Source organism: Kogia breviceps, chromosome 13 (genome assembly GCF_026419965.1).
Source record: "Kogia breviceps isolate mKogBre1 chromosome 13, mKogBre1 haplotype 1, whole genome shotgun sequence".
Lineage (NCBI taxonomy): Eukaryota > Metazoa > Chordata > Mammalia > Artiodactyla > Physeteridae > Kogia > Kogia breviceps.
The window spans coordinates 49,742,229-49,761,033 of record NC_081322.1 but is presented as its reverse complement, the minus strand read 5'-3'; the positions used below and the strand labels follow the sequence as shown (position 1 = coordinate 49,761,033).

Below are 18,805 nucleotides of genomic sequence, written 5' to 3'. Positions count from 1 at the left end.
GTCAGGTGCAGAAGGCTTTTGACCCACCGCCATGAGGCATGTGCTCGTCAGCACCTGGGGATCTACTTCCTCCTCCCATGAGGAATTCATGCATGCACACATTTATCTGTCACTCAGCATTTCTTGAAATGGTTGGGTGTGTTGCCCTCGAGTGTAATTTACTTCTGAATAATTCCAGCAATACTGCTTCCTTTAGCCTCACGTTTCTCTCTTGCTCTTTTACTTTTTTACCCATTTAGCAATGACACAGTGGTGAAGATGTTCGAGATGTTACCACTGGAACTTCTCTCACTTCACCACCCCTGACCACAGACGTTTGGGAGGAGGAAGCCTGAACAGTAAGTTGAGAACCTAGACCAGGGCTGCCCCCCAGGAGTGGAGAATCCAATAACAGCCTCACCACTGCAGGCAGGTGGTCATCCTGATGTTTTAACCTCAGACAGAGACATCTAGCGGCCCAAAGACATAGCTATCCACAGTGCTGCCAAGTTCCCAGGGTCGGGGATGTACTGGTGTTATGCCTCTTAAAGCCAGTGTGACCACACAGCCAGGTTGGCCTGCAACCGACTGGGTCTATGGACCTGTTGTCCAGGCATAATTACTGAGTGCCTGCTTGACGGATCGGATAATGAATTACACAGCCTATTTACTGCCTGATTGTAGCATTCTCATCTATTTGGTGACATAACACATTCTCAGCCAGTGCGATCACTGTGTGGTAATGAGTTCAGGAAGATTACTCCCCGTTGTGTAAAAAGTAATATTTATCTTTATCCATCCTGAAATTATCCTTCAAGCATTATGGGATGGTTTCCAGCTCTAACACTGAGGCCTGGTGAACAAGCTCATTTTCATGCTTTTATAGATTTAGTCATATTACACCAGGCCTTTGTCTATCCAGATGGAAGCCCCTAATTTTAGTTTATTCCCAGGGACCTCCTCCCTCTGATCATTAGTTTTCCCTGTTAATCAGGTTGCAGTGTCGTTTGGAGGAGACTTGCCTGGCTGTCTAAAAAGTGACACACAATGCCTTGTCCTTTCAGGCACTAATGAAAGGCCATCTGGTAGGTGTGGGGCTTTCCAGCTGTATTATAATTTTTTTTGAATTAAACATTTTTGACCACATAGAGAATAAAGGACAGAGACTGAGTAGGTGGCCCAGAATGAGTCCTCTGTTTATGTTCGCAGAAAGAAAAAAGAAAAAGAAATTTTAAAAATCAAAGAAAAAAGGAAGAGAAGAAAGAAAAAAGAAAGATCAGTGTACATAATTAAGAAGCAATGTTATTCATTCAAAAACACTATTTGCAAGTAAAAAAAGAACTTCACTTTGTTGTTTTTTATCCCAGGGTTAACCTGAAGGAATAGCCTAACATTTTAAGGGTTTGTTAAAAAATTCAAGGGTGGTTTAATTGGACCTTGTGATGCCTTTCTTTCCAAGAACAGGAATTTTACAGAAAAAAGTACTTAGTTGTATAAGGAAAAGGGGAATATTTTATAATAGAATATCTTAACCTTGTACTTTGTATTTCTGATTTAGAAGTTAGATTCCATTAAAAAAAAAAGATGTATGAGAGCCTTCCATGAGCAATGTGTTTCATGGGGCCTGAAAATAGATCAGCTGGATTTGATTTCAGTCCCTATTACTGCAGATATTACGATTTGTTTTCCTAGGGAACATCAAGACAATACAGTACTTACAGCTCACTTGCTGAATTTTACTTGTTTCTCTTTTTCTTCATGCTAATAATCACAAAAACCATTCAGGTACTGCCTTAGCTTCCCTTTGCAAGAACTTCCAAGCATTTAGGGAACCCAATTCTTTCTCTTAAGAAAATGATAATTCACTGGGAAGACAGACTAAACATGACATATATGTTTATTAGGTGTACTATGTGGACCCCAATAATTTAGAATTGTTGGACACTTAGACACAGACTGAGTTGAAGTTCAACTGTATTTCATCTTTGATCAAAGAGTTTACTAAATACAAATAAATAATACTTTAGAGAAATTTACATTTCTCAAGGAAAAACTTTTTTTTAAACTGAATCACGCTGTTTAAACAAATTATTTATGTGATGTGCGGTACTGTTCTACTTATAAAAGCAGATCGCAACGGATCTCTACTTAAGAGCCCTGTATAAAGGCTGTGTGCCACTGCTCCTTTTTTTCCTTGAAAAATGACTGTTTTTCTTTTAAGATTTAAAATAAATAACTCGGACATATAGTCTTTTCAGCTCATTTAATTTCTGAGGTCTGATTATGAACATAAATGACAAGAATATGTAAATTTATGTACAATCGTTTCTCTGTACTTAAAATTACTGGGTGGCTGCAGTTAGTGGAGAAGTGACCATGACAAGATGCTGTGTAAGTTCAGAGTCGAAACGCAAACAGTCCTGCTTTATAAATGTTAATTCTCTTTCTTTGTGTCTGGCATTGTGCCAAGGGCAGCTTACACAAAACTTTCTTGTGAGAAATTGTTTCTTGGGGGTAAATTTATAATTGTCCTACATGTGTTTTAAATGTGGGCTTGGAGGTTGTAGCCCCAGAGCCTCCTTAAGTACCTAGATAAATAATTAATTTTGCAAATTACAAATGTGTTTAATTTGGCTTTTCGAAGCTACAGCTCTGAGACCAACTGTGCCCTTCCTAATTTGGAAATATTTTCTTTCTGGTTTTTATTTTGACCTGTACCCTGCTATCTACTTTCGTTGCTATTTCTAGCATCCCACAGGAGCTGCTTCCCTGGTTGTCATAGTGCAGACAAACACTCAAGAAAACCAAGAACTCTGTGCTTTCATAAAGCATTTATTTTTATTTGAAAACATTATACAGGCATTACATTGCCACAGCCAGTCCATAGGGGAGCATGCAAATATCAAAAATGGAGAGTTTGTTCAACTTATCGGTGTCAATTTCCTTTTTGGTTCATATTTTCCATTTGCAGTGTCTGGATTAGTGTGCTTTGTTACATGGCTTGACAGTAGAATCCTACCCATGGGGTAAAATCTGTACTGGTAGCTAGCTGAGGACTACTAAATGGTTACAAATCAAAAACAAACCCAAAACAAACAGTACTATCACGCTTGTCAAAAGGTTAATAGCACAAGTTAGCAATACCTAAACTAAACATTGAAACATTTTCATGGGACACAGTGGTGCAAATTTTTCCATTGCTTGTTCTACCTGGTTGTGTATTTCAGAGTTCGGAGCTGTGGGAAAGTGTGACCAAGGCGAGCACTATCCCCAGTGCAAGTCGTCATTGAGTAAGTGAGGACCACCACTTAGGAGAGGTAAGGTTTGCTTACCCAACCAAATTCTAGACAAATTGCTAAAGTCTCATTTGTGGAGGAGAGAGTGGTTGGTGGTGGATTGAAAAGCTGAACTTTTTGCTGGTGTCTACTGAGGTTATGAAGTTTCAGAAACTCAAACAGCTAGAGTTTATGATGTCCTACCCCCCATTTCCCACCCCACTCCCAAAGGATCGATGTTTTTTACATGGAAAAAGAGTTTGTTTCTTGCTATTTTCTTTTTTCCCCGAAGGGTCAGTCTGGAACTCCTGATCTCAGACAATTCAGTACGTTATCAGCCTTTCTAAATGGAGAAGAACCAACACAGTGAGTTACCCCAGTGACATGAAAATCTTGTGTACAAGGACACTGGATGGTAAAGGGTATACAGTGAATTCACCTTAACATTCACACTTGGTTTCCATACAGTGGAGTCAATTAAAATATCCTAGAAAATAATTCAGATGGCAACTTGTAGCCATCCACTGATTTGCAAACCCTTTTGAAATTTAAATTTGAAAAAAATTCCCAGTCCACTGAGTCGACTTGGAAATACTTTCATCCACTTATTTCTCATAAGACTTTACTAAGCGTCTACCAATTAGTGTCATAAAAATGAATAAAAAAGGCTAAAACATTTGGCTTAAAATAAATACTAAAAATGCAATAAATCAAGCAAATTATGCAAACCAAAGGAATGTAAACACAAAAATAAAACCACAGTCTTTAAAGGTCTTCAGATCTGAATGGACAAAATATTCAGAGAAAGGTATTTAATTGGTTTAAAAGGTAGCAGAGAGCAAACATTGGCAAAGTTCTTTTAACTTGATATAGCTTTAATGGTGATTTATTTTCACTGAAAAGAAAACATGTTTCTAAGGGGGTTGAACAGAGATGAGCATAAAATCTGCATGTCAGAAAAGATAGTTTGTCTGCTCCAAATCCAAGGGCAGGACTATCTGTCCTGGGGTAGAGGGCAGGCAGAAGTGCCACATGGGTGCTGGCGGACAGCATGGGATGTTTCTGCCAGCCGTATTTAGGCTACTATGGAAATCCTGACTAAGCTTCAATTTGTTCTCTACCTTACAGAGACCCCACTGATGTTTTGCTTTGCTTCCTTAAGATGTATTGATTTGAATTGCTCAAAACATTTATTTTTCCCTTTACAAATCCTGTAACTCTATCGAGGATCTTTTTGAATCGTATTGCAGCCAGCCAAAGGTAAAGACTATTGCACGTACTGACATGTAGAATCTATTGTAAATCATAGAGGTTTGTGGTATTTCTTGATTTTCTGTGTTTGAAGAAAGGGCTATTTTAAGGGCAACAAAATTAGACCAGTGACATACCCCTCAAAGCCTTATCAGGACCCTGTAATATTCTCTGTATCCATAAGAATGTTGTGTGATATATGCCATTATTGAATGGATGCCAAATATGACCACAATGTGACTTTTTCATTGGTGGCATTTTTACCACTACAAAATGGCCAGATCAATCAAACTATCGTCAGAGACTGTTCCACATCAGCACCCTGACTTTGTTGGGAGGCCAAACAACCAATGAAACTCCACAGTAAAGGTAAGTTCCCATGCTGGTGTATTTCATAAAGGGTGTCACACAAGAGGGCAGAGGACCACGGCTTTTTCCAATACTTTGATTGATTTCCATATTATCACTAAAGAAACCTAGGGGGAAAAAGGAAAACCAAATATATTTTTTGAAGAGGGAACATAGAGAGGAGCAGAAAGATTTAAAAAAATGTATTGCCCTAAGCACAAATAATATTATTTCTGGGGTTTCCCATAAGCCACAGAAATGGAACTTTCCTTATCCTGTTATTACAGGGACTTGATTAGCAGAATCATGTGGCACAACAGAAAGGCAATGGCCTGGAGTAATCAGAGATTGAAATATAAAAAGGCTAAAATGTTTGTTTTATATCTATTCCTAGAATAGAGAATTATATGGTCAGTTGCCACTCCCCACAAGGGTCACAGCACAAAATACATATTGAGCAGGCAATCCAACAGGTAACAGAGGAAACTGTGAGCCCCCAGGTCCCTAGGATAAGGAAGCGTCATAGGGTGGAGCTCCTGTGGCATGCAGCACTCAGAGACTGTGCACAAAAATAAAGTGTGATTCTTAAAAAGTGACTTGCCATAGAAAAGTGGGATTGATGTTAACTACATGTGAGTGGGTCTGGTGAGAGTGTCCATCAGGAGCACAAAACCTCCTCCTGAAAGTCGGTGCAGTAACAGTAACCGTAATAATACAAACAATAATACTTGCTTTTGATTCCCACATTTTCACAGTAATGAATACAGGGGGGGTTGTGACCCGGATACACACTAGCTAGGCATCTCCCCAGGTCAGGTGGATCAGAGCCTGTGTCTCCAGGGATGTTTAGCTTATGCCTTTTACAGGCTTTCAGATTCGCTACCTTGCAGTCCACCTGTGTAAACCGCACCTAATAAATACCTTTCTCTATGTACAAAACAGAGATGACGGGCGGACGCACGGCCGCGGAGGTGTCCTCAGTGGGCTGGGAGGGTGTCGTCCTAGGCCACACGAACGTGCGGCTCGTCTTCAGTCTCCTGGCCCAGGCTGGTATAGGTGACTGAAGGCTCCACCTGAGCTGTGGCTGGTAAGTCCACGACGGGTCCTGAAGGATTGCGGAACTGCTTGTAAACCCGGGGGTCCTGGGCTATGTATGTGGAGGTGGAGGAGTAGAGCACCAGGCCAAGGAGGATGGTGAAGAAAGACAGGAGATAAAGTCCTGAAAACTAAACAACACAACAGCCAAGTCACTTAGCAGCCAGAGCAGAAGCGCTTACACATGAATGAGGCACAGAGACGGGAGCGGAGCCGTGACAGGCAGCTCGATGAGTCGGCCAAGGATCTTGATGGAAGGTGAATGTTCTCTTCTACCCTGTCCTGATCTTATTGATTCTCCTTATCTTTTTTCTTGACTCTGTGGCTAACACAGAGGAACACTCAGCTAATTGTCCCTAAAGCACCCATCGGAGTACCTGATGTGAGAGAGTTAGTTAATCACGAATTAAAATACAAGTTAAAAGCAAATACTCTCCAATATCACTCAACAAAGAGTTGGTTGTTTGTGACTTCATTAAACACGGAAGAAGTAGAGATATTCCACTTAAGGCTGTAATGAAGCCATAAACACCGAGTCCCTCACTGACACAGCTGCATCAGGCACTTTTGTTTCACCTTAATCCAATTCAGACACTATTTGTCTTCTGAGTAGGAATTGTTATTGACTTTGGTAACTGTCTTTGCAAGATTAGATTATCCTTGGATAGAAAGAAACAGTATAACATTTCATTCTTGCTCCATTAATCTAAAAACAAAACCAAATAGGGATGGATATATAGTGTTCTGTTCCTAAACTACTGCTCGACAAAGAGTTTTGTGGTGAAAAAAAAGAAAATATTGGTGTATACAACTTCCCCGAGAATTTACATGTTTTTGAAGAAAACTACACCTTCTGGGCCTTCTTGAGTAGTTATTCTGGAATTACTTGAGTAGTTAGTGGGGGAGAGGGAGGTAACAGTATGAGTGTTGCCATTTCTGTTGTTTCATTCATTCATTCACTCCTTCATTCAACCAACAGTTTTCTTCTATGTCTTCTCTGTATCAAACTTTGAACTATGTGCTGGGGAAAGAGAAATGAAAACATGCGGTTTTTACCATCAAGGACTTAATAGTCTCAGTGGAGAAAGAGAGGTACAGATAGATTAAAACAATGCAATGCATTTGTGGCCTGCCAACTCCCATTGTAGTTGACAGCTGTTGTCCCAGTCTTGACAACATCTTGCATCCATTGGGAAAAAAGGATCAATTTGATTTTCCTATTTTATTTTTTATGCTCATACTGTAAAAGAACTAAAAACTAGTAAAAAAAAAAAAAAAAAGACAAAAATTAATTGGAAGCTGGAAGAAAGGAAAACAGGAAAAGGATCCAGAGAGTCTATAAAGTTAAGTTGCAATGCTATAATAAAGAGTTAAAAGGTGGCTATAATGCTCAATAATAGGAAAGGTGGTTTTGAAAATGGCATTTAGAAAAAATATTCCCGTGGTTAAAAGTTCCTGCTATGATGTTTTGTTTTGTTTTGTTTTTTACCTGTCTCTCTGTCTCTCTCGTTAGCAGCAGCAAGGTAGTTAAGACTAAAGATCACTTTCTGATTTTCTACAGCACTCCTCACCCTGTCCTATAAGTCCTTTATCCTTCACACTCATATGATAATACTTTCTCAGATGGATTTGTATACTAGACTCAGCTTGTAACAGCTTCACTTAATTAGCTTGATTAATTCAGTTTTTCCCAGTGAAAATAATTTTTTTCTTTATGAATTTGTTTGTAAAACAAAATGGTAGCAAAAGAAGACCACTAACTCAGGACTGTTGTATATGAGCTCAGAAAACTTATTTACCCCCAAATTTGCTTCCTGAAGTTCTACATTCAGGAGCTTCATCCTTTACCTGAAACTTTGGCAAATGAAATGAGTTTGTTCCTAACATTAGCAACATTTCAAATATTTTGTTAATGACTCTCATTTTCAAAAATCCCCTCATGCACCTCCAGTTTCCAGTGAGAACTTTTCAGGTCTTGGGTGTGAGGCCGCCCCTGTTGCAGCAGATGAAGGCTGAGAGATTAAGAATGGGGCTCTGAGATTAGAACTGCATTATAACCACAAACAGGATTCAAATCTAGCCCCACGGAAGACGGCTTAAAGATGGCGGAAGAGTAAGACACGGAGATCTCCTTCCTCCTCACAGAGACATCAGAAATACATCTACACGTGGAACTTCTCCTATAGAACACCCACCGAATGCTGGCAGAAGACCTCAGACCTCCAAAAAGGCAAGAAACTCCCCACAAATCTGGGTAGGGCAAAAGAAAAAAGAATAAACAGGGACAAAAGAATAGGGACGGGACCTACGCCAGTGGGAGGGAGCCGTGAAGGAGGAAAGGTTCCCACACACTAGAAGCCCCTTCGCGGGCGGAGACTGCGGGCGCCGGAGGGGGAAGCTCCGGAGCCGCAGAGGACAGCTCAGCCACAGGGGTGCGGAGGGCAAAGCGGAGAGATTCCCGCAGAGGATCGGTGCCGACCGGCACTCAGCAGCCCGAGAGGCTTGTCTGCTCGCCCGCCGGGGCGGGCGGGGCCGGGAGCTGAGGCTCGGGCTTCAGTCGGATCCCAGGGAAAGGTCTGGAGTTGGCAGAGTGAAGACAGCTTGAAGGGGGCTAGTGCGCCACGGCTGGCCGGGAGGGAGTTCGGGAGAAGTCTGGAGCTGCCGAAGAGGCAAGAGACCTTTCCCTTCCTCTTTGCTGCCTGGGCGCGAGGAGAGGGGATTAAGTGCGCCGCTTAAAGGAGCCCTAGAAGCGGGCGCGGAGCTGCCGAAGAGACAAGAGACTTTTTCTTGCCTCTTTGCTTCCTCGGGTGTGAGGTGAGGGGATTAAGAGCACCGCGTAGAGGAGCTCCAGAAACGGGCGCGAGCCGCGGCTGTCGGCACGGACAGTAGAGACGGGTGTCGGACGCTAAGGTTGCTGCTGCCACCACCAAGAGGCCTGTGTGTGAGCACAGGTCACTCTCCACACTGGCCCTCCTAGGAGCCCGTGCAGTCCGCCACTGCCGGGGTCCCGGGATCCAGGGACAGCTTCCCCGGGAGAACGCACGGCGCGCCTTGGGCCTGTGCAGCATCACGTCGGCCTCTGCCGCCGCGGACTCGCCCCTGTGCCACTCCCTCCCCCCAGCCTGAGTGAACTGGAGCCCCCGAATCAACTGCTCCTTTAACATCGTCCTGTCTGAGCGAAGGGCAGTCGCCCTCGGACAACCTACACGCAGAGGCGGGACCAAGTCCAAAGCTGAACCCCAGGAGCTGTGCGAACAGAGAGGAGAGGGGGAGGTCTCTCCCAGCAGCCTCAGAAGCGGCGGATTAAAGCTCCACAATCAACTTGAAGTGCCCTGCATCTGTTGAAAACCTGAATAGACAACGAATCATCCCAAGTTGAGGTGGTGGACTTTGGGAGCAAGATATACTATTATTTTCCCCTTTTTTTTCTTTTTGTGAGTGTGTATGTGTGTGCTGCTGTGTGAGATTTTGTCTGTATAGCTTTGCTTGCACCATTTGTCCTAGGGTTAGACCGACCCATTTTTCTGTTTGTTTTTTTTTTTTAAAGGAAATTTTTCTTCTTAATAATTATTTTTTATTTTAATAACTACACTTTATACTACTCTGTCTTCTCCCTTTCTTTCTTCCTTTCTTCCTTCCTTTCTTCCCTCCTTCCCTCCTTTCTTCCTTCCTTCCCCCCTTCTTTCCTCTCTTTCTTCCTCTGCACCTTCCTTCCTTCCTTTCTTGCTTCCTTCCTTTTCTTCCTTCCTTTCTTCCTTCCTTCCCTCCCTCCCTCCTTCCTTCCTTTTCTTTCCTCTCTATTTATTCTACCTTTTATTTTGAGCCGTGTGGATTAAAGGTTCTTGGCTCCCCAGCCAGGCACCAGGGCGGTGTCCCTGAGGTGGGAGAACCAACCTCAAGACACTAGTCCACAAGAGACCTCCGAGCTCCATGTAATATCAGACAGCGAAAATCTCCCAGAGACCTCCATCTCAACACCAAGACCCAGCTTCACTCAAGGACCAGCAAAGAACAGTGCTGGACACCCTATCCCCAACAAAGAGCAAGACAGGTCTACAGCCCCATCCATTAGCAGAGAGGCTGCCTAAAATCATAATAAGGTTACCAACATCCCCAAACACACCACCAGACGAGGACCTGCCCACCAGAAAGACAAGATCCAGCCTCATCCACCAGAACAGAGGCACTAGTCCCCCCAACCAGGGAATCTACTCAACCCACTGAACCAACCTTAGCCACTGGGGACAGCCACCAAAAACAACAGGAACTACGAACCTGCAGCGTGCAAAAAGGAGACCTCAAACACAGTAAGATAAGCAAAATGAGAAGACAGAAAAACACACAACAGATGAAGGAGCAAGATAAAAACACACCAGACCTAACAGATGAAGAGGTAATAGCCAATCTACCTGAAAGAGAATTTAGAATAATGATGGTGAAGATGATGCAAAATCTTGGAAATAGAATAGACAATTTGCAAGAAACAGTTAACAGGGACCTAGAAGAAATAAAGAGGAAGCAAGAAACGATGAGCAACACAATAAATGAAATTAAAAATACTCTAGATGGGATCAATAGCAGATTAACTGAGGCAGAAGGACGGATAAGTGACCTGGAAGATAAAATAGTGGAAATAACTACTGCAGAGCAGAAGAAAGAAAAAAGAATGAAAAGAACTGAGGACAGTCTCAGAGACCTCTGGGACAACATTAAACGCACCAACATTCGAATTATGGGGGTCCCAGAAGAAGAAGAGAAAAAGAAAGGGACTGAGAAAATATTTGAAGAGATTATAGTTGAAAACTTCCCTAATATAGGAAAGGAAATAGTCAATCAAGTCCAGGAAGCACAGAGAGTTCCATACAGGATAAACCCAAAGAGAAACACGCCAAGACACATAATAATCAAACTGTCAAAAATTAAATACAAAGAAAACATATTAAAAGCAGCAAAGGAAAAACAACAAATAACACACCAGGGAATCCCCATAAGATTAACATCTGATCTTTCAGCAGAAACTCTACAAGCCAGAAGGGAGTGGCAGGACATATTTAAAGTGATGAAGGAAAAAAACCTACAACCAAGATTACTCTACCCAGCAAGGATCTCATTCTGATTTGATGGAGAAATTAAAACCTTTACAAACAAGCAAAAACTGAGAGAGTTCAGCACCACCAAACCAACTCTACAACAAATCCTAAAGGAACTTCTCTAGGCAAGAAACACAAGAGAAGGAAAAGACCTACAAGAACAACCCGAAACAATTAAGTAAATGGTAATAGGAACATACATATCGATAATTACCTTAAATGTAAATGGATTAAATGCTCCCACCAAAAGACACAGACTGGCTGAATGGATACAAAAACAAGACCCATATATATGCTGTCTACAAGAGACCCACTTCAGACCTAGGGACACATACAGACTGAAAGTAAGGGGATGGAAAAAGATATTCCATGCAAATGGAAATCAGAAGAAAGCTGGAGTAGCAATTCTCATATCAGACAAAATAGACTTTAAAATAAAGACTATTACAAGAGACAAAGAAGGACACTACATAATGATCAAGGGATTGATCCATGAAGAAGATATAACAATTGTAAATATTTATGCACCCAACATAGGAGCACCTCAATACATAAGGCAAATACTAACAGCCTTAAAAGGGGAAATCGACAGTAACACAATTATAATGGGGGACTTTAACACCCCACTTTCACCAATGGACAGATCATCCAAAATGAAAATAAATAAGGAAACACAAGCTTTAAATGATACATTACACAAGATGGACTTAATTGATATTTATAGGACATTCCATCCAAAAACAACAGAATACACATTTTTCTCAAGTGCTCATGGAACATTCTCCAGGAGAGATCATATATTGGGTCACAAATCTAGCCTTGGCAAATGTAAGAAAATTGAAATCGTATCAAGTATCTTTTCCGACCACAACGCTATGAGACTAAATATCAATTACAGGAAAAGATCTGTAAAAAACACAAACACATCGAGGCTAAACAATACACTACTTAATAACGAAGTGATCACTGAAGAAATCAAAGAGGAAATCAAAAAATACTTAGAAACAAATGACAATGGAGACACAACGACCCAAAACCTATGGGATACAGCAAAAGCAGTTCTAAGAGGCAAGTTTATAGCAATACAATCATACTTTAAGAAAAAGGAAACATCTCGAATAAACAACCTAACTTTGCACTTAAAGCAATTAGAGAAAGAAGAACAAAAAACCCCCAAATTTAGCAGAAGGAAAGAAATCATAAAGATCAGATCAGAAATAAATGAAAAAGAAGTGAAGGAAACAATAGCAAAGATCAATAAAACTAAAAGCTGGTTCTTTGAGAAGATAAATAAAATTGATAAACCATTAGCCAGACTCATCAAGAATAAAAGGGAGAAGACTCAAATCAATAGAATTAGAAATGAAAAAGGAGATATAACAACTGACACTGCAGAAATACAAAAGATTATTAGAGATTACTACAAGCAACTGTATGCCAATAAAATGGACAACCTGGAAGAAATGGACAAATTCTTAGAAATGCACAACCTGCCGAGACTGAACCAGGAAGACATAGAAAATATGAACAGACCAATCACAAGCACTGAAATTGAAACTGTGATTAAAAATCTTTCAACAAACAAAAGCCCAGGACCAGATGGCTTCACAGGCAAATCCTATCAAACATTTAGAGAAGAGCTAACACCTATCCTTCTCAAACTCTTCCAACAGATAGCAGAGGGAGGAACACTCCCAAACTCATTCTATGAGGCCAACATCACCCTGATACCAAAACCAGACAAAGATGTCACAAAGAAAGAAAACTACAGGCCAATATCACTGATGAACATAGATGCAAAAATCCTCAACAAAATACTAGAAAACAGAATCCAACAGCACATTAAAAGGATCATACACCATGATCAAGTGGGGTTTATCCCAGGAATGCAAGGATTCTTCAATATACGCAAATCAATCAATGTGATACACCATATCAACAAACTGAAGGAGAAAAACCATATGATCATCTCAATAGATGCAGAGAAAGCTTTTGACAAAATTCAACACTCATTTATGATAAAAACCTTGCAGAAAGTAGGCATACAGGGAACTTTCCTCAACATAATAAAGGCCATATATGACAAACCCACAGCTAGCATCGTTCTCAATGGTGAAAAACTGAAACCATTTCCACTAAGATCAGGAACAAGACAAGGTTGCCCACTCTCACCACTCTTATTCAACATAGTTTTGGAAGTTCTAGCCACAGCAATCAGAGAAAATAAAGAAATAAAAGGAATCCAAATAGGAAAAGAAGAAGTAAAGCTGTCACTGTTTGCAGATGACATGATACTATACATAGAGAATCCTAAGGATGCTACCAGAAAACTACTAGAGCTAATCAATGAATTTGGTAAAGTTGCAGGATAAAAAATTAATGCACAGAAATCTCTGGCATTCTTATACACTAATGATGAAAAATCTGAGAGTGAAATTAAGAAAACAGTCCCATTTACCATTGCAACAAAAAGAATAAAATATCTAGGAATAAACCTACCTAAGGAGACAAAAGACTTGTATGCAGAAAACTATAAGACACTGATGAAAGAAATTAAAGATGATACAAATAGGTGGAGAAATATACCATGTTCTTGGATTGGAAGAATCAACATTGTGAAAATGACTATACTACCCAAAGCAATCTACCGATTCAATGCAATCCCTATCAAATTACCACTGGCATTTTTTACAGAACTAGAACAAAAAATTTCACAATTTGTATGGAAACACAAAAGACCCCGAATAGCCAAAGCAATCTTGAGAACGAGAAATGGAGCTGGAGGAATTAGGCTCCCTGACTTCAGACTCTACTACAAGGCTACAGTAATCAAGACAATATGGTACTGGCACAAAAACAGAAATATAGATCAATGGAACAGGATAGAGAGCCCAGAGATAAACCCACACACATATGATCACCTTATCTTTGATAAAGGAGGGAAGGATATACAGTGGAGAAAAGACAGCCTCTTCAATAAGTGGTGCTGGGAAAACTGCACAGCTACCTGTAAAAGTATGAAATTAGAACAATCCCTAACACCACACACAAAAATAAACTCAAAATGGGTTAAAGACCTAAATGTAAGGCCAGACACTATCAAACTCTTAGAGGAAAACATAGGCAGAACACTATACGACATAAATCACAGCAAGATCCTTTTTGACCCATCTCCTAGAGAAATGGAAATAAAAACACAAATAAACAAATGGGACCTAATGAAACTTAAAAGCTTTTGCACAGCAAAGGATACCATAAACAAGACCAAAAGACAACCCTCAGAATGGGAGAAAATATTTGCAAATGAAGCAACTGACAAAGGATTAATTTCCAAAATTTATAAGCAACTCATGCAGCTCAATAACAAAAAAACAAACAACCCAATCCAAAAATGGGCAGAAGAACTAAATAGACATTTCTCCAAAGAAGATATACAGATTGCTAACAAACACATGAAAGAATGCTCAACCTCATTAATCATTAGAGAAATGCAAATCAAAACTACAATGAGATATCATCTCACACCGGTCAGATTGGCCATCATCAAAAACTCTAGAAACAATAAATGCTGGAGAGGGTGTGGAGAAAAGGGAACCCTCTTGCACTGCTGGTGGGAATGTAAATTGATACAGCCGCTATGGAGAACAGTATGGAGGTTCCTTAAAAAACTACAAGTAGAACTACCATACGACCCAGCAATCCCACTACTGGGCATATACCCTGAGAAAACCATAATTCAGAAAGACTCATGTACCAAAATGTTCATTGCAGCTCTATTTACAATAGCCAGGACATGGAAGCAACCTAAGTGTCCATCAACAGATGAATGTATAAAGAAGATGTGGCACATATATACAATGGAATATTACTCAGCCATAAAAAGAAATGAAACTGAGTTATTTATAATGAGGTGGATGGACCTGGAGTCTGTCATACAGAGTGAAGTAAGTCAGAAGGAGAAAAACAAATACCGTATGCTAACACATATATATGGACTCTAAGGGAAAAAAATGTCATGAAGAGATTAGTGGTAGGACGGGAATAAAACACAGACTTACTCGAGCATGGACTTGAGGATATGGGGAGGGGGAGGGGGGGGCTGTGATGAAGTGGGGGAGTGGCAGGGACATATATACACTATCAAATGTAAATTAGATAGCTGGTGGGAAGCTGCTGCATAGCACAGGGAGATCACCTCTGTGCTTTGTGACCGCCTGGGGGGGTGGGATAGGGAGGGTGGGAGAGAGGGTGATGCAAGAGGGAGGAGATGTGGGAGCATGTGTGTATGTATAACTGATTTAGTTTGTTGTAGAGGGAAAACTAACCCACCATTGTAAAACAATTATACTCCAATAAAGATGTTAAAAAAAAAAAAAAAAATCTAGCCCCACTCCTCTCTTGCTGTCATTGTGGACTTTTTTCAAGGTCAAAGTTTCCTTATCAGTACAGTGGGGATAATAATTGTACCTACTCTATAGAGTTGTTATAAAGATAAAATTAGGTAAAGCATGTGAAGCACTCATCCTACTGCCTACCTTGCAGTGAGTGTTCAATCTACATTGGCTCCATTGTTACTATTATTACAGCACTATCTTATCATCAATGACCTTACATATAAGACTGTTACAATACTCTTATATAATCATTGATGAAATTGCCTTTCTTCTATAGTCCCTTGACTACAGGACAGTGTCTTTCTTGACCAGTGTCAAGTGCAGAGCCTGGCATAGTGTAGGCATCGACTAAGTATTATTTGCTCTTTGTTCACATTTTGAATGAATTAATGAATTTAATTAAAGTTTCATACTAAAGAAAAAAAACCATAAAAAAATCAGCCTGTACCAATAGTGTATTTCAAATGTTTTAGCTTTCAACTCAATCCAACATCATCTCTCATACATAAAATGCTAAACAAAGACTCCTTGAAGTCATAGCACTGATCCTTAATCATTGACTCCAAAAGTCATCTTCAAACCTCTGATCAGTTAGAGGGGAGTGATAAGACGATGAATTGGGAGGAGCAATGCAGAAGGCAAGAGTCTGGGTAGAAGATTTAGGCTGCTGACCAGACGACTGGAAGAGGAAGTTTCATAAACTTGGGGTGGACAGGATTTGGCAACTGAAATAATGTAGAGACAGGAAAGGATCTGATACAGGGAATGAGAAGGATTTGAATTCCTCTCAATTTCTAATTTTGGCTCTTATATTCTGACTTGATCAATATGACAAAGATTTTAATAGCCTTTTTTTTGTAAAGCTAATGCCTTTGCCAGTGTAAAAAATTACACCTGGATCAATCGTTTTGGGGGCATGGAACTATCAAGTTGAGTGATAAAACCACTACAAAGTGTCTTCCTGGGACACAGCTTTAGAATGACAACACATACCTTACTTACAATGCATTTCCATTTAATCATACAGAATTCACTCTAAAATTGTTTAAAATACAGACAGAATGGAATTTTATATGACAGAGGCATCTTGGAAGTCACCCAAGGGGTTTTATTAATAGTCGGTAGAGAAAGTTTTCATTTAACACACAAACCCAAAATGGGAGCAGTAATGCAAGCATTAATCTGGAGAAATATTGAATGTTAAAAATAACTACAGAAAGGCTTCGTATTTTAAAAAGTAAGAAAAAGTTTCATTTTTCTCCTCTTTATAGACTGACAAGAAAAAAGAAAATTTAACAGGGCTAACTAATTGGATGACCCTCAGTTCTGGACGCTGCACTTATCCTGATAGGGCAATTGTTTAAGAAAACCAAGCAATCAAACAAAAATTCTGTATATTCTAGGATGCTTAATTTGTTTACTGCAAAGAAATACTCATGCCTAGTTACTGGAAAGCCATCTCCCAGTGACAGATAAGGTGAGTTTCAGATAGAGGTTTGCTGCCTCCCTTTAAGAATATGGGCTGCTGTCTGAAGTGTGCTCTGTGGTCCTCACCACAGTCAACTGTAGCCCATCAGAAGATGCTGTGTGTTCGGTGCTGCACTCTTGCCTGCATTTGATCTGACTTGTAATTTTGAGAAGCTGAAAAAGGATGCACCCTTTCTCACTACCACACTGCACACACTACTGACTTTTCTCTTGCCTTTTTTCATCTTAATAGGTCTCACTGCTAGCAAGGATCAGAAAGCAGTTGCTGTACATAAGGAGAATGTCTGCGTGTTGCTTAAAGCAATCTGACTGGGACACGAGCCATTATTCAGAATGCGGTGGCTTGGAAGACTGATGATAAATCTGCACCAAGCTCTTTAACCTCCAACTAGGGATGAAACCTAGCTCTTAGCCAGCTGGCATCTCAATATAATTACTAGTTAGCTAATGGGACATTCAGCACATCAGTTAGGGACAGACCAAATTTTCATTTTAGTTTTGGTATTAAACATCTAACTTGAGTTTTAATAAACAAATGACTTTAATGGCCCTAAATCTATATAAGTAGAAAAACCATGGTTTGAAAGCCATTTCAAAGTATATTTATAAATATATCAACTATACTATGTAAGGAAGAGGGCAGTTTTAAAGGGAGGTATTCTTTTTTGGGTTGACTAAACGATGGCAGGGGTAAGCAGAGGAGAACGTGGGCAACCGCAGAGAGGCGTGAGGTAGGGCATGAAGTGAGTTAAAGCTCTACTTTCACTGAATGTGTGTACCAACTGCCTCTACATGGAGGGCCTGGTTTTTCCTTCTTTCCCAGAGAGTGCACATTAAAAGAGACCTTTTATGGTGTATGCCTCTGTGTAACATGGCTTTTATAAGGTTCCTGATGTTAGACTGGTTGTTTTTGCTCAGTGACTCCACTTGGGCCTATTAATGACCAGAACTAATTTTGATTTAATAGATAATGAAAACTTAAAAGATTCTCTTAGTTCTTAAAGAGAGATGTATGGCAGTTCTGTCACCAAAAAACACAAAAGTTCGTTGGAATCAAAAACTATGTCACTTGTGAGAGGTGGAAGAAAGACATGGAAAAGAGCAGTTGGTGGGTTTCCTAGGAAAGTGGGGTTCAGGGCAATGAGACTTGGGTAAAGCTCCTGAAGTTATCTGAGAAGAAGGGGAGATTTAGATTTAAATCCAATTTAGGTCTAACTTGGAGAGCTGAGGAAACTCAGAGAAAATACAATTGGAAGGAGGGAGAAAATAAGGTCAAATTAGAAAGAAGAAAGATACAGGCAAAGAAAATTTCTCAATAGCTAGGAGGAAACAGGACTGAAAAACTTAGAGAGCCCCCTTCCCCCATATAATTCTTTTCTAAATTTACCCAGCAGGTATTTTTCTCTCTTTGTCTCTCTTAGTGTACACACAAACACACACACATCTATGAGCCACTACTGCTGACCTGATAGGATCCGCCTTCTGAACTTTTCTTGAGACAAGCTGAGTAGCCTGAAAGAACACCACTCCTGAAGGCTTCTCATGTATAGCAGGTGAGCAAAGGAGTTGAAATTGGTCTCTCAGCTGCATAAGGAAGCTTCTCAGAAATGAATTCAAGGATATTTCTAATTTGCCTTAGACATGGCTTTTGACGTGGAAGTATTTCACGTATACAAAGGACATGTGGCCACAATAATGATTTCCCTTCTAGTTCTTATTCAGGTTTATTCTTTTAAACAGACACAGATGTAATCAAACCTTTCCACATTTTTTTTTTTTTTTTTTTTTTTTTTTTTTTTTTTGCGGTATGCGGGCCTCTCACTGTTGTGGCCTCTCCCATTGCGGAGCACAGGCTCCGGACGCGCAGGCCCAGCGGCCATGGCTC

The 18,805-nt window shown here is 40.3% G+C and overlaps 1 protein-coding gene across 1 annotated transcript in view; it reads right to left on the bottom strand.

Moving 5' to 3' along the window:
• Positions 1-2,793: 2,793 nt before the first annotated feature.
• The window catches only part of SLC35F1 (solute carrier family 35 member F1), a 434,637-nt gene continuing 418,625 nt past the window's right edge, over positions 2,794-18,805 (bottom strand). Inside the window, exon 8 of the mRNA XM_059083053.2 lies at positions 2,794-6,079. Within this exon, the coding sequence (XP_058939036.1) occupies positions 5,855-6,079 (225 nt within the window). The 3' untranslated portion in view covers positions 2,794-5,854. The remainder of the gene's footprint in view (positions 6,080-18,805) is intronic.